This window comes from Sceloporus undulatus, chromosome 4 (genome assembly GCF_019175285.1).
Source record: "Sceloporus undulatus isolate JIND9_A2432 ecotype Alabama chromosome 4, SceUnd_v1.1, whole genome shotgun sequence".
Lineage (NCBI taxonomy): Eukaryota > Metazoa > Chordata > Lepidosauria > Squamata > Phrynosomatidae > Sceloporus > Sceloporus undulatus.
The window spans coordinates 123836164-123852052 of record NC_056525.1 but is presented as its reverse complement, the minus strand read 5'-3'; the positions used below and the strand labels follow the sequence as shown (position 1 = coordinate 123852052).

General features: G+C 40.6%; 1 protein-coding gene across 3 annotated transcripts in view; it reads left to right on the top strand.

Moving 5' to 3' along the window:
* FAM20B (FAM20B glycosaminoglycan xylosylkinase) overlaps positions 1-6400 on the top strand; it is a 15360-nt gene extending 8960 nt beyond the window's left edge. For 2 of the 3 annotated variants that reach the window (XM_042465515.1, XM_042465514.1), the window contains exons 5-8: positions 66-237; positions 1043-1234; positions 1551-1610; positions 4058-6400. In XM_042465515.1, the coding sequence (XP_042321449.1) occupies positions 66-237; positions 1043-1234; positions 1551-1610; positions 4058-4289 (656 nt within the window). In that variant the 3' untranslated portion in view covers positions 4290-6400. Of the gene's footprint in view, positions 1-65; positions 238-1042; positions 1235-1550; positions 1611-2664; positions 2759-4057 lie in introns of all 3 variants that reach the window. The other variant, XM_042465516.1, reaches the window with a different exon arrangement.
* Positions 6401-15889: the final 9489 nt, after the last annotated feature.

The following is a 15889-nucleotide window of genomic DNA, read 5'->3' as shown; positions in this document are numbered from 1 at the left end:
AAAAAAATAATACTAACAGCAGGTTGACATGGGATGCCTTTTTTTTTTCTTCCTTTGCTTCCAAGGGAATAACACTTGCTTCTATGGGAAGTGCTACTATTGCCGGGAAACAGAACCAGCCTGTGCTGAGGGTGATATCATGGAGGGATCAGTCACGCTGTGGTTGCCAGATGTTTGGCCTCTTCAGAAGCATCGGCACCCATGGGGCAGGACGTACAGGGAAGGCAAACTGGCCAGGTATGGAGTCCATCAGAGCATGCATCTCTTTGCTATTTTTGTTGATCATTTCAGTCAATGGGCTGTATTTACAAAATGCAAAGAAGGGCAGGGCTCAGTTTTCCTAAAATTCTGTTGCAGCTTTGGAGTTCATACACACACAGACATATATATATATATATATAGAGAGAGAGAGAGAGAGAGAGTGTGTGTGTGTGTGTGTGTGTGTGTGTGTGTGAAGTGATTGCTAGAATTTAAAGGCTTATATGGTGAAGCAGATGGAGAAGAGGTGGCTTTAACAACAACATGAGTGAACAAAGGATAGTTTGGAAGCAAGGATGTAAAAGATTTCAAGAGACAGTGAGAAAAAAAAGTCTATTTAGTTTCCTAGCTATTGTGTGTCTGGGGCCATCACATCCAACTACTGTTGCCCTTCCATCACGACTTCCCAGCCAGAGTGAGATATAGAGTAGTAGCTGGTGGATTGGGACCTAGTAATTGCAGCCAACTCTGGCAGCAACAAGACTGTTCTCTCCTGCCTGTCCTCCCCACAAGCACATTGAGACACCTAGTGCCTGAAGGATGAGCAAGTAGCTGTAGTAGGTCTTGAACTAATCTGGCTTCACTATTTCCATAGATAAGTCTAGTAACCAACATATCATACAAGAGACAAATCTGAATATGGCAGCTCAAAGTCTGTGTCAGTCTCAATATCTTCTAAAGAAATAAAGGGTTTGTTCTAGAAACCTTTGATGATGCATAGTCATGCTAAAATAAATCTTAAAGATAATCAGAGCTTTGGAATAGACTCTGTATCTCTTTCCAGGTGGGAATATGATGAGAGCTACTGCGATGCTGTAAAGAAGACCTCACCATATGACTCAGGCCCACGGCTCCTTGACATTATAGACACGGCTATTTTTGATTATTTGATTGGGAATGCTGACCGACATCATTATGAAAGTTTTCAGGATGATGAAGGAGCCAGTATGCTTATTCTTCTTGACAATGCCAAAAGGTAGGAGATATGTTAACACCTGTCACATTCTCTAAGCAACACAATGACCTTGAGGTTATTGTTTATCTTCATTACCACGGTATTATGGGGTCTCCCAATGATTTTATGCTTTTTGTCATTGAATCAAGCCATCAAACTGGACAGTAAAATTCTGTAAATAGAATGAGCAGCCTATTAATACCAGTACTTCTGATTTATTGTAGCTAGTCTGTCTATTAGTTGAAATGACAGGGATGATTTATATATTGTACATGCTTTGTGCCAGAGGTAGAATTTTCCAGAGAACTCAATTGGTTTGTATCAATTTGTTTTTCAGTTTTGGCAACCCTTCCCTGGATGAGAGAAGTATTCTTGCACCTCTTTATCAATGTTGCATGTGAGTAAAGAAGAAAGAAGCTAGTAATCTTATGATCTTACAGATCTTAGAAGAGGGATTGGCAATAATATATACTCCAGAGAGTATATATATCTGACCATTAAGCAAGCCAGTGCTGTTCAGTGCATGAGATAATAGTTAGGTTTGCAAAATCTTAACTGAATGTCATGCTAATTCTGGAAAACCTTTTGAGATCCCAACTACATGTAAAATGTATCATATCAAAAGTAGCCACTCTTCTATGTTCTCCCCCAGCTTTTCTGTCTCTAAGGGAACTTTCAGAGTTTCCATCAGTCAGCCATGCTTACATGTCACCAGGGTCCAGATTTTTGTGTGAGCTATCTATATTACAGGGGACTAAATTTCTGATGAAGGGAGTAAGGAGCTAACTTTAGAGACTGGGAAAGGACCTAGATAATAAGAAATACAACAAAAATGAACCTGGACTCACAGCTTGGAAATGTTTTGGAGTAAATGTTTTTGGACTGCTGTTTCCAAAGTCTCTCATTGTTGGTTTTGTTGACTAGAGCTGATGGAAGTTGTAGGTGAAAAGCATTTGGATAGCCACAGTTCTGCCCCTTGATTTTATAAGGATGCAGGATTTTCCTTAGCTGGGGGGAAAATTAAAATACCTAATTAGCCTTGTCAAAATCTAGATACCCATGCAATTATGCAATTATTTTTATAGCCACATATTAACTCTGTCTGGATAAGAGTAGCCAAACTATCTTCTAAATATCTGTAAGTACAGAATTTATCATTTAGGCTGCTGTTGACACCGTCCTACCCACTGACCTCAGGGAAGCTTACTTCTGTGTAGGTTTGTAAATCTATGAACTAACAACATTGTGACTAAGACAGAACTGTGAACTGAGCAGTCCCTTCAACTGCCACCTTTGCCTTTAAAATTCTAGGTAATCTTACCTTCTGAACCTCTCCCTGTGCAATAAGAATTAGTAAGATAATGTCCATGAAAATCTGACTTGTTTTTTATATACTTTTGGGAGATAGCTCCTTCTGCAAATGATCCATTTTTCTGTGGTCTTCTTCCTAGTTTTCATCTATCTCCCATCATTGAGGGTAGTATGGCTTCACCATTGTGGGTTCATCACAATTGCCAATTTCCATCATGGAGTCCATGAACCAAGGTTTTCCTAATCTAAAGTCTTTGTTCACTTCAGATGGTCAGCATTTAGGCTTGGGACAAGTACTGTATTCCTTGCTTCTGGTAGTCCAAAACATGCAAGGAATACAGTCTCATTCATGTTCTCTTGATAGGCTTCACATAGTCAACCAGTTGGTCACAGTGCAAACAGACAGGTGGATTCAAGAGGCCTTTAGTCTGATCCACTGATACTCTTCATAGGAAGTTATTGTTGTTTAAATATGGTCCCTCATTTGCAGTTTGAATTCCTTTGTATTTCAGCATAGCTACACTACAGTCAAACATTCACACACACACCGGACTTGCCATAGAGCCACTACCATTCCATTCCTGATAGGGAGCATGGAGAAATGCTTGGCAGTGTCCCCATAGTCAGATGCAAAATATCATCTGCTGAAGTCCAACAGATGGTGTAACCATTTCACATCTGGTTGCAGGGACTTAGCAAGACACATTTTAACTCACCCCTAGAATGGTCATTGCAGGTTTGTAGCAGCTCTGGGTTTGCTTGTTGCAGGGGAGGAAGGGAATGTAAACCTCCACAATGACCATAAAAATACATATGCAGATGTAAGGGTGACTTATACTCATGGATGCCACAAACAAGATTCCAGCCATAGTATGTTAAGTACACAGAATACTCTTTATGTGCTAGGAATTATACAAGTCTAATTAGAATGAGATAATAGTCACAGGTTCCTTAATATTTTAGTTCCAGTCTCCATTGCTGTGGAAGTACAGAGAAGGATTCTGGTTTCCAATAGAGTCTTGTTTTTTCCACATAACCTCAAATTGTTACGATCTGCCAATATGACCTCTAATTTGGTGCTTAACCCACTGCTTTTCTCATGTCTCTATACAATCCTTGTTAAGAAACAAATCAACATTGTCAAAAATGGATGCACAGAACTTTGATCACAACTATGGATTTAAATAGTTCATTTTTCAATAAACTGTGTATGCTTATCATAGTAAAGACAATTTTTTATTACTGATTTCCCTGTGAGGTTAGGCAAGGCTGAGAAATAGTAGTCTAGGGACTTCATGGCTGAATCCAGATTTCATCACTTAGGCCCATGATATTGTTCACATCTTTGAATTGTGTGTGTGTTTGTGGCAAAATATGAACACACCTGCCCATCATTTTGTTTGGCACTAAAAAAAAATTGTATCTCATGATGAGCCTGTATGAACAGTTCCAAAAAAGACTGACATTGTCCCCAAGTCTGATTTCTGCATTGCAAACTTAGGTTTCTTACACACTCTTCCTTTTCTTTTGCAGTATCCGAGTCTCTACTTGGAATAGGCTTAACTACCTGAAGAATGGAGTGTTGAAATCTGCCTTAAAAACTGCCATGTCACACGACCCTCTCTCTCCTGTGCTATCTGCCCCTCACATGGATGCTCTGGACCAACGACTCCTGAACATTTTGGCTACAGTAAAGCAGTGTACAGACCAGTTTGGACCAGATATTGTGCAAGTGGAAGATAGAATGACACTCTCTCATTTGTAGCTTTAACAGATATTGGTTGGATTCTTTAAAAGGAAAAGAACAAATAATAGAAAAACAGCACAATTGGCTCTGCATGGCTATGGAGAAGATGAACTGGAACTGGAGCACCAGATTTGCTGGACTCAAGAAGAAAGCATCAGAGGTTTGAAAGCTCCGCTGAAGACAAGTAAGTTGTCCTCAGGTAGTCCTAGATTGGTTTTTTTGGATGTCCATTGCTGGCAGTGGATGTTGCACTGAGAATTCTCCTGGGATGCATTGAGAAGAAATGGGGCATTAATAAATACTGGTTCTAGAAAAGAGCTATAGTCCCCTCAAATCTTCCAAATATATGAACAATTTAGTACAGTTCAGGTTTGTGAAAGATAGGCTGTCAAGGCATCCATGTTGACTACCTAAAAATAGAGCAGCAGGACAAATATGACTGCTGGAGAGATCTCTTGGTGTCTTTCCTGACACATACATATTTGAAGCATTTTTGTTTGGAATTTTCTCAAGAGCCCTATGAAGGAGCATACAATTGCCAGTAATCAGCTCAGTTCTAACATATGAGGGAGGGAGACTGTTTAAGTTGCTATTGAAATCTGTAACGCATTGAGAAGGCTGAATGGATTCAGATTTGCATGATGCTGCGAAGACCCAATCAATCATGAAGGCTGGAGACTACTAGGCAAGCCTGTTCTGTGCTCCCACATAAGAGGTTTTTGCTGCCTTGATAAATATTCTATTAAAGCCTAATGTTTTTTTAACTGATGCAGATACAATTGAACCAAATCATTCTTCTAAAAATGGGGAGGATCAAGCTGATTCATTATATCTTCTCATTTCTGACAGCTTTTCATGAGACAAATGGGGGTGAATTTTGCAGAATGGGAAATGTTTTGATTAATACGTTATTTCTCTTGTGAGGTAACCACAGGTACCATGGTAGGGGGTTCACTTGAGGTATTTGGTCATTTTTCAAGGCTGAACTGAGCCTACAAACTTTCTCAGCAGACTTTAAAGGTGGTGTATTTTTCTCCTTTTAAACACAGGTTGTAATCCAGTGGTTTCACGACCATTAGCCTGGAAATGTAGCTTGTATGTGTAGCTTCAGGACATGTTAGGTGTCTTTTTTCTGATAGTCCTGAAAATGAAACAATCCCCCCCCCCCCTCCATATTAAGGGAAATTTGTGGAACCTTGTTTCTGTGTGTCTATTTGACATGTAGCATCCAGCTGTATTTTCAACAAACTTGGTCCACGGATCTTTTGTAATCGATTAATGTTCCTGAAATTGGTACATTGGTTGCCAGTTAAGGAGAATTTACAGACCAAACTGAAAAAGATGAACCTTCCTCAGATTACGGGCTTAGAGCACACAGATACAAGAAGCAAAATAAGGCTTTTAAAACTTTCTCTTCCAATAATTCTCCCTGATCTGGAGCAGTTTGAGACAGTTATCCAAGTTACAAGCTGGCCTAAACAATAGTGATGCTGCCAAAAGGTTCGTTGGAATATAACATGAAGGCATTGGGTCAGGTGCTAAAGTAAAATACTTTGCACATATCAAAAGTCTACTATCACAGTCTTGTCTTCAGAAATGGAATAGATGGTATTGTTGATGGAAACATCCTGCAGCTTTGTTGAGATTCTCAGAATATCCCCATATTCCCTTTATCCTTATGCAATCAGGCAGCTGCATGCCGTTATGAAACAACTTGATCCAAGGTAACTAAGAGTTGCTTATTTCTGTGCTATATATAATGGACACAGGAGTAGTTTTAAAGCTCTGAAATATTTGAAAGGAGTAACTTGTCTGAACTAGTAAAAAGGGTGGAAGAAACCATATAATCTTCAATTTTGGCATTTAATGAACTGGAACTGTCACTTAATTGAAAAAAAAACATAAGAAAATAATTTATTAAGAAGCTAACTTATTTGTGTGGCAGCTGAAGCAGAATACTTGAGAATTACACCTTTTCTTGGAGCTACCAGAGGGCTACCCTTCAAATGGAAGCTATTGAAAGAAAAGAAAACACAATGTAATCTCAACTGTGTTATATACGGTATTTCCCTAGGGTTGGACTCTGAATAAATAAGTATTATGTGAATAAAGATTTTAATTAAAAAAAGAGTGGCTTGTTTTTCCCCAGATTGTACAAAGGAGTTCTCCAGCGTGGGTTGCTAGAAGTCCTTTCCACTTTTATTCTCTGTATTTGTCCAGTGCTCATTTTCTTTGCTTTCAACCTGCTTTGTCTCCCTCCACTTCCATCAGTTTGGTGCTTATGTGTTTAGGTTTTTAGTTCTTTGGGAGTATTTAGTGCAGGGAAGTTTAGCATGTGTGTATTCTGCCTTTTATTTATCAATTTTTAAAATCTCACATTGTTCTGTCGTATAGCAGAGCTTACTAAATGTTGGCTGTGATATCCAGAAGAGCAAAGAGTAAATTCATATTCTATCAGAGTGATGAGGAAGAGATCGCAAATCCAGGTGAGACAATAATAGTTTTATCAACCCCCCCATATCTGTAGCAGCAAACCAAATGCATTCTGAGAGCTGTTGCCATCAGGATTCAAGCCCTCTAGTTTGGGCTAGGCAACTCTACCCTTAGAGGGTGCCGCATTTGTTCAAAATAGATTAGAAGCATTTTGCTTCTACTGGGCGAACTATTTGGGGCTGCTGAGCCATGATCTAGTTGATTTCTTTGGACACAGGGTGAAGTACAGTGGGTCCTTGTTATCCGCTGCAGTTTGGTTCCAGGATCTCCTGTGGATACCAAAATCTGTGGATGCTCAAGTCCCATTAAATATAATGACATAGCAAAATGGTGTCCCTTATATAAAATAGAAAATCAAGGTTTGCTAGTTGGAGTTAAACTTTTTTTAAAATGTTTTCTAACTGTGGATGCTCGAATCCGTGGATAAAAAATCTGTGGATAAGGAGGGCTGACTATATTACAGCAGAGGAGATGACACTAGGTCATCATGAAGCAAATATAACTCAGACACATTTTATTGACTCTTAAAGAATACGGTAGCCCCTCCACATTTGCTGCTTTGACTTTTGCAGATTTGATTATTTGCAGATTTCATTAATATATTCTCTTTAGGAATCTCTAGATCCTTCGACATAACTGCTGGAAGTTGAGCATAGAGTCATGCAGGAGGAGCTAGAGATTCCTAGAGGAAACATTTCTCTAGGCTTTTGTAGGTCCTCCAGTGCAATTCTATGGTCAACTTCCACCTGATGTTGACCATAGATTTGTGTTAGAGGACTTAGAGGTTCCTAGAGAATCATAGAATCGTAGAGTTGGAAGAGACCACAAGGGCCATCCAAGTGAAAAAATAGTTTTTTATTTGTGGTTTTTGCACTTTCGTGGGAATCCTACATCCCTAACCCCTCAAATGTGGAGGGCCCACTATATTCATTGAAACCCAGTAGAAAGGGAAATCCCAGCTTGCTTTTTTTAAAGAAGTTATTGGTCTGCAATGTCTATGCTTGCCTGCAGAGGGAAACATTGTTCATCGGAGCTTATATTTTTGGAATTACAGTACATAAACAGGTTCAGTAGGCATTGCTGATCTGGGTTTCCTTAAAAAGTAGAATTTGATTCAGACTGGTAGTTAAAGAAGCAGGTGATAACTCTCTTTGGGGGGGCTTCCTTTCCTCAGCTTGATATGACACTAAAGTATATCCAGGCAGACTCCTTAACAAAAGCATCATCAGTGTCATAAAGCACATTTATTAGATTTTAATGAATGTTATAGACACATAGAATATCTTTGCTTAATGATTAGAGGAATCCACTGATGATATACCACTGACGGTTTTTTAATTTGTTAAAAGGGACAGAGACAAACTGTATGCAAGTTTCTCAAGTTAAGCTTTATGAAAATGCTGATGCACGTTTCTCAAAATCTACTATTATGTTAGACAAAATGGAAGGAACGTAAAGGGTTTGGTTCTTTCTATTGAGTTTCTTGCTCTGTTTTTATCTGGCTACTAATGACTTGATAATTGCTACGACTTGTAGCTTCCTTATGCTGTCTGTCTGCAAAACAGAGGCCTCCTGAGTCAACCCGAATTGCTGCTGAAACTGCTTCTGGAATCAACTCCTGCTAATAGGCGAGGTTTCTTTCTCCCTTTATTTGAAAAACCGGTTGAAGCTAAATTAGCTGCTCTTTTTTTTTTTAAAGAAAGTTTTTAAAAAGTGTTAAGTATTTCTCAAAGGTTTTATTCTCTTCCATAGCTGGCTATGGAGAACCTGAGGTTTGTGAGATGCTTCATTTCCCCACTGCCACACAGACACATTGGAGAAATGGTTGCAAAGGGATGGGGATTGTATTTTGAAGAATTAAAGTGAGAAATCTTCCTATTTGTTGTGGTGTGCCTTCAAGTCGTTTCTGGCTTCTGGTGACCCTAAGGCGATTCATGGGGTTTTCTTGGCAAGTTTCTTCAGAGGGGGTTTGCCATTGCCATTCTCTGAGACTTGAGAGTGTGACTTGCTGAAGATCACCCAGTGCATTTATATGGCTGAGCCGGGATTTGAACCCTGGTCTCCAGAGTCCTAGTCCAACTGTACAACTTTGTATAAAGTGCTTAGCAGTGCTGTGACTGGGATTGGCATCACCTAGTGCGATAACTCATGATGTCGCCTTCCCACATGGACCTCCTCCCACACCACACCATGCAGAATCCTTAGTAATGTTTTTCGTACTGATGTTACTCATAAATTGTAATCCCCATATATCACTGAATGTAATGGAAATAAACATCTAGCAAAATTAAAATTATACCTTTAAATTACAAGATCATGCACAGCCTAAATTTAGTTACACGTGCGTAGTTTCGTGGGGCTAAAGTAAAAATTTGGTAAGATTTGATGTTTTAAGGTAATTTTAAAAGAATTAAAAATAAATTATATTTTTTTAAAATATATTTTAAAATTTAAAATTGTATTATTAATTTGTAAACCTGGGGCCTTTCCTTTCTCTTCCCACTTCTCATCCCATTGACACCATCGCTTCAGTCTTTTAAGGGGACGCAGACAAGCTCCACAGCCCATTTCTGCCCAAAGGCAGGTGTTTGGAGAGCACTGGTGTCACACATCTCCTTAGGGTGTCACCTGGTGCAGTACACACTTTCCACATTCCTTTGGGGACACCCCTTTAGCTTTGAGGGTCTCTGCAGTGTCTTCGTTTTATGCAAAATGAGAGCTTCTTATGAACAATGAACAATAAGGATTTGAAATGAACAAGAAGGATTTGAGCTGCAGAACATTATTGTGAGGGTTGGTTGAGTTTTATAAAACATTTAATGGTGGATGTGCATTAGGATAATTAATAATAATAATAATAATTTTATTTATATACCGCTTTCTTGTTATTGTTCTTATTTTTGTAGCTAGATCTATTGCTGCAACCACAGAAATCCACAAAGCTGTGTGACAAACACAGAGTTACGGATTCATATTCTTGTGGAAACTGGGCTATGATGAATTTTATTGGGACTTTGTTTTGTAACATGAAAGCTTTAATGATTTTTTTTCATATAATGAATAAGAGTGCTGTGTCATTTGTATGCAAAGAAAGAAAGAAAGAAAGAAAGAAAAACATCAGCTGCCTGTTATGTCACATTCCACTTTTTGCTTCTCAGGGTCTTCATTATGTGCAAGAAATGTCTAGCATTTTAAGTCAGCCTGATGTTGTATTTAATTCTAGCCAATAACGCACTCAGCTTCCTCCAGAGATCAATAGACTGATAAACTGATCAATAGATAGAGAGCAAGAGACAGTACTAACCTGCACCTCATTAGAGCTGGGTTAAGGTTGTGCTCCTTCCCAACTTTCTGGGACACCTCTATGTTTAACCACTAAAAGTTCAAGGTTATTTTGCAGGGTTTCCACACACAGTAGAATGCTCCCTAAAAAAAAATCATCTCTTTTTTGGTCTCCAAACCTTGAAAGAAAAAACTTATTATAAATGTTCTTCATTTCCTGGAGATTGATGTGATGGAACTGCTTCATAATCAATAATTTTTTGCCAGAGTATATCTAGTTTTCTTCATGGTTTCCAAGAAAAGCAGAGACTGCAGGATGATCCACACTTGACAGGAATTAACAAATGTAGTGTGCTACAAGTTCAATAATAATAATAATAATGATGATGATGATGATGATGATAATAATAATTTATTTATATCCCACCTCTTCCGCTTTGAGGATCGAGGCGGGTAACAGCAAAGTTAATACAATATACAACAATAAAAACAAGCCCCACAAAACCCCGACCCAACCCTCGCTCCCAACTGTAAAATTAAACAGTAAAAGATGGTTAAAAAGTACATAACAATACATCAAAATTAAAAAGCAAACCACAAATAAGAAAAATAATAAAAGCTGGGGGATTCAATTGGTTCTGGACATTATCAATCGGGGAAGTCCTGCTGGAAGAGAAAGGTTTTTGTCGCCTTTTTAAAAGCCTCGAGTGAGGATAATTGGCGAATCTCTTCCGGCAGATCATTCCAAGTTTTTGGAGCGTTGACAGAGAAGGACCTCTGGGAGGTCACCGCCAGTCTGGTCTTTCTAGATTGTAAGAGGTTTTTCCCAGAGGATCGGCGTGTATGGGAAGGATTGTATGGGAGGAGGCGTTCCTTCAAGTAGACTGGACCCAGGCCATGTAGGGCTTTATAGGTGATAACCAACACCTTGTACTGTGCCCAGAAGCTAATGGGCAGCCAATGTAGTGATTTTAATATAGGTGTAATATGGTCGAACTTGGATTTTCCGGCGACCAGTCTGGCTGCCATGTTTTGTATCAATTGGAGCTTCCGGACGTGGCACAAAGGTTGCCCCATGTAGAGTGCATTGCAGAAATCAAGACAAGAGGTTACTAAGCATGTACAACCGTTTCTAGGTCCCACTGCTCGAGGTAGGGGTGCAACTGGCGTATCAGCCGAAGCTGATAGCAGGCACTCCTGGCTGTCGCATCAATCTGAGAAGACAGTTGAAGTGACGAATCCAGGAGCACCCCCAAGCTGCGGACGCAGTCTTTCAGGGGAAGTGTGACCCCATCTAGAACTGGCGAACTGATCTCCATACCTGGATTGGGGTTACTTATCACGAGTACCTCCATTTTATTTGGATTCAGCTTAAGTCTATTTTCCCTCATCCAATCCATTACCGACTCACACGGCACCAGGATGTCACTTTTGCGCCGCTCCGTTTGGAGGCGGCGCAGTCATGATGTCCCAATGGTGGTGCCCATGTGGAATGGGCACCGCCATTTTGTACGTACTAGGTACATACTAAGGTTAGGGCGTCCGGGAGGGACGCCCTTTCCTAACCCTAGTAAGTACCTAGTATATACTTTTTGCGCGTCTGGAACGCGCCTATATGATACCTTAAACATTCACTGTGCAGTTTAAGCCTATTCTCTTTTTAATTCTCAACTTCATGTGGCCCCATCAGGGCTGGGGTCAGCACATGTTCCCAAAACCTCCCATGTGTTTTTTTGTTTCAAAATCTCTTCATGAACTAAAACATTTAAAAGCTCATTTGGTGTCAATGAAGCAAACAACAGCATGGGTTCTTCCTGAAAGTAGTGCTGATATCTGCCAACATAGCAGCACTAGATTTCATAGGACTTTTTCACAGGGGAAACCACAGTTTTCTTTCCAATGCTATTTTACCCTGTGTAAACATAGTATAGCCTACCTGATGTTCTCCATCCCTGCTCTGATCTGAAGGGAGAAGTCCATGAAAGACAAAGTGGCTCAGACAGAATCTGAGAGCAATACAGAGTGGAACTCCGGTTTGCTGGACTGAGCCTCTGTCTGTAGCAGCTTTATGTGCAAAGTGTCCATATGTGGGGTGGATATTTATATCCTGTTTTGCACCTGGGGGGATACTTAATGTTCCCTCATTGTGTAACAAAGACCTCATGGTCTTCCCATGGAATTGACAATAGGATTCCAGAATGACTGATGGTTTTAACTTGGGAGTAACAAAACTTTGATTGGATTTGAGACACCACCTTGATGGTTGGATAGGAAAGGGTGAATAGAGACACAGCCCCAAAGTGAAAAGGAAATATGATCTTTAACTGGTTTGTGATGGGACTCAGTCAGTCTGTATTGCAGGAGGATATGTGGAAAGCTTGGGGGAATACGGAGTAACCAGCAAACCCATTTAACCATTATTTAGTGCTATCTAGGGCCTCAAACAGACAGGCCAAAAGCAGTTTCAGGCCACTTTGGAAACATAGCGTTTATGACGAATGCCCCCAAAGTGGCTGGAAACCTTGCCACAGCCACTCTAAGGACTGCCTTGGGAGCAGGTGGTGCAGTCAGCGGGGTCTCAGACTACTCTCAGAAGAAGCAATTTTGTGCCTCTCTTTCGTGCCCATCTGCTTGACCCCTAGGTTTCCCATATGCCTTTGGTCCAGTGTGCCTTTCCAATGTGAAAATCCTAGTGTTCCAAAAGTCATTGTGACCTCTTAAAAACATGCCTGACTAGATAGCAATATATGAAAATATGAAACACCATATCCAGCACGAGAAGGGTGTTGGGTGTGCTAAGAAAACTCTTCATGACCCAATAGCATAAATGCCAAGGGTTGCAAAACTAGTCACACTACCATTTTATAAGCTGCCCAAGTAACCTCTGAAGTACTGTGCTTCCATTTCCCATTGTTGAGAGGCAAACTAGAAAGGTACCATGATCAATAATACTGAAAGCAACAGAGTTATGCCCCCTGCCCTTCGCCTGACCATCAGGGTGATCAAGCTGGTCAATGCACTATATGTAGGCCTGAGATCAGATTGAAATAGACCCAAATAATCAGTCATGTTCAAGGGTGCTTGAAGTTATTTAGCTCAAGCACCTTCCCCAAGAAGGGTATATTTGCAAACAGTTGTTGAGATTCAATGATGGAATAAGGAAAAGGAGAGAGAGAAAAGGGGGCAGAAGAAAGCAGTAGGAAGGCAGGAATAGGTAGGCAGTAGATGATGATCTGGGAGTGATTTGAGCTTTGGGACTATGACTCTGGAGAACAGGATTTGAATCCTGGCTCGATCATGGAAATCCACTGGGTGACCTTGGACAAGTCACACTCTCTCAGCTTCATAGGGTGGCAATGGCAACCCTCCTCTGAAGAAATGTGCCAAGAAAACCCTGTGATAGGTTCACCTTAGGGTTGCCTTAAGTTGGAAATGACTTGAAGGCACACAACATCAAAGAAGAAGATCTAATGGCAGATGTATGGTTGATTTGCACTAGATAAGTAAGGGTTTCTGACTTTCTGTTGTTTAAAAATTAGCCACAGCCAATGGGATCAGAATGCTAGGAGTTGCAATTAAATGACCCAATGCAATAGGACTGGTTGAGAGTAATATTTGCTGGATTGTGTCCAATACGTTGTTCCCAGAAGTATGTACTGTATTGTCTGTCACAAAGAAAGATGAATAATCAGCCAAAATATAGGTGTAGACATAATACAGATTCACTAATGCAACTATATGGGTACAGAAAACAGATTATGGGGTCAAGCAAAGTGTTTTGCTTGTGTTTTTTCATACATGACCCCCTACTTCTTACAGGAGGCTCTTGAGCAATGGGACGGTTAGCATCTTCATATCTTACTGACATCGGTGATTATTGTCTTAAAAGGAAAGCTGAACAATGCCAGTGCTACTGTCCAGTCTGTACTCCCACAGAGTTCTTTATGCATAAAATCCTACATACAACACAAACAAAACACAAGTGAACTGTCAAATTAGCCATACGTAAGCCACTCTGAGAGCCTTTGTGGCTGAAGAGTGGGAAATAAATAAATAAACAAACAAACAAATAAATAACAAAATTTAAAGTGAACGAATAAGACTCCAGCTGAAATCAATGCATTAAAATTTTCTCTTGAGAACAATGCAGCAAATGCACCTGTGAGATGGACTTTCAAAATTGGGTAACCATGTATTGAATAATGTTGTAAATAAAGTAATTTGTTGTTTGGTGGTTGTGTGCCTTTACGTTGTTTCCGACTCATGGCGACCCTACCATGGGGTTGTCTTGTCAAGTTTCTTCAGAGGAGGTTTGCCATTGCCATCCTCTGAGGCTGAGAGAGTGTGACTTGCCCAAAAGGTCATCCAGTGGGTTTCAATGGCTGAGCCGGAATTCGAGCCCTGGGTCCAAATAGAGGGTAGACGAGATTACATATGGAAACCTTACAAAAATAGCCACGTTCTCATGCATCTAAATCTACAAACTGTTGGAGCACATTGCGTTTCTGAAGAAAGGATATGTTCACATAATCATGTTCTTTGACTGGCTACTAAACAGGCCTCTGTACCATGATAGAAAACACACTGCAGAAATAATCCACTTTGACGCCATTTTGTCATGGCTCCATACTGTGGAATCCTGGGAATTGTAGTTGTGGCCCCAGAGCTCTCTGACGGAGGAAGCTCAATGCCTCACAAACACTACAGTTCCCAGAAAAATCCCCTAGCATTGAGCCAGGGCAATCAGCCGTCTCAGATTGGGATTATGGACTGTATCACCCAGTTTATGGATTATTTTATTGTTAATAGTTGACCTGATAAATTTTAATGGTGTTTGATTCTTTTTTAGGGGGGAGATGGGGATATTATATGTACAATGTACTGTATACTGGAATGGTTTTTTAGATGTAAGCCACTTTGTTTGGCAACAGAAAAGTGGGATATAAATAAGGTTTTGTTATTATTATTATTACACTTGTCCCTCATAGAGTTGCCATAATTGTCCACTATTACCAGGGGCAAAATGTAGGACAAATTCGAGACGAAACTGCAGGACAAAACTCATCCCAAAATGTAGGACATTTAAGGTCCTCCCTTTTTCTCAAATGTCCTACATTTTGGGCTGAGTTTTGTCCTGCTGTTGTCCTACAGTTTGGTCTCGAATTTGTTCCACATTTTGCCCCTGGTAATAGTGGACAATTACGGCAACCCGGTGAATGTGGAAAACCCACAAATAACAAAGACACCATGTTTTTACATGAGAGGACACCTCTCTAGGAATCTCTAGGTCCTCCAGGGCAACTCTGTGGTCAACATCCAACAGATATTGACCACAGAATTGTACTGGAGGAGCTGCAAAGGCCTAGTAGAGTAGTGCCCTCTCTAGGAATAATCTCTAGGTCTTTCAGTGCAACCTTGAGTTACAAGTTGACCATAGAGTTGCACTGGAGGACCTAGATGTTCCTAGAGAGAACATACATATTAATCAAAGTTGTCAATATGGAGGGATGAGTGTATTGTTATTATTGTTTCTGCAGTGTGTTTTGGACCTCCAGAGAGCCATAGCCTAAGGCTCAAACCCCTCAAAGCCTATTGGTCAGTTCTTCCCTCAGGGGAGGGGGAGGGGGAGGTCGCGCGCCAAGCGACCGTTGGGGAGCCTTTGGTTCAGGGGGCGTGGCCATGAGCCGGGAGGGGCGTGGTCAGAAGCCAGGAGAGGCGGGGCCAGAATCTGGGGAGGCGGGGCCAGGGCCGCCTGGAAGACCGGAGGCAGGAAGGGCGGGCAAGAGAGAGGAGGAGGAGGGAGACGCTCTGTCCCGCGCTCAGATTACTATGGTGAAGGTGGC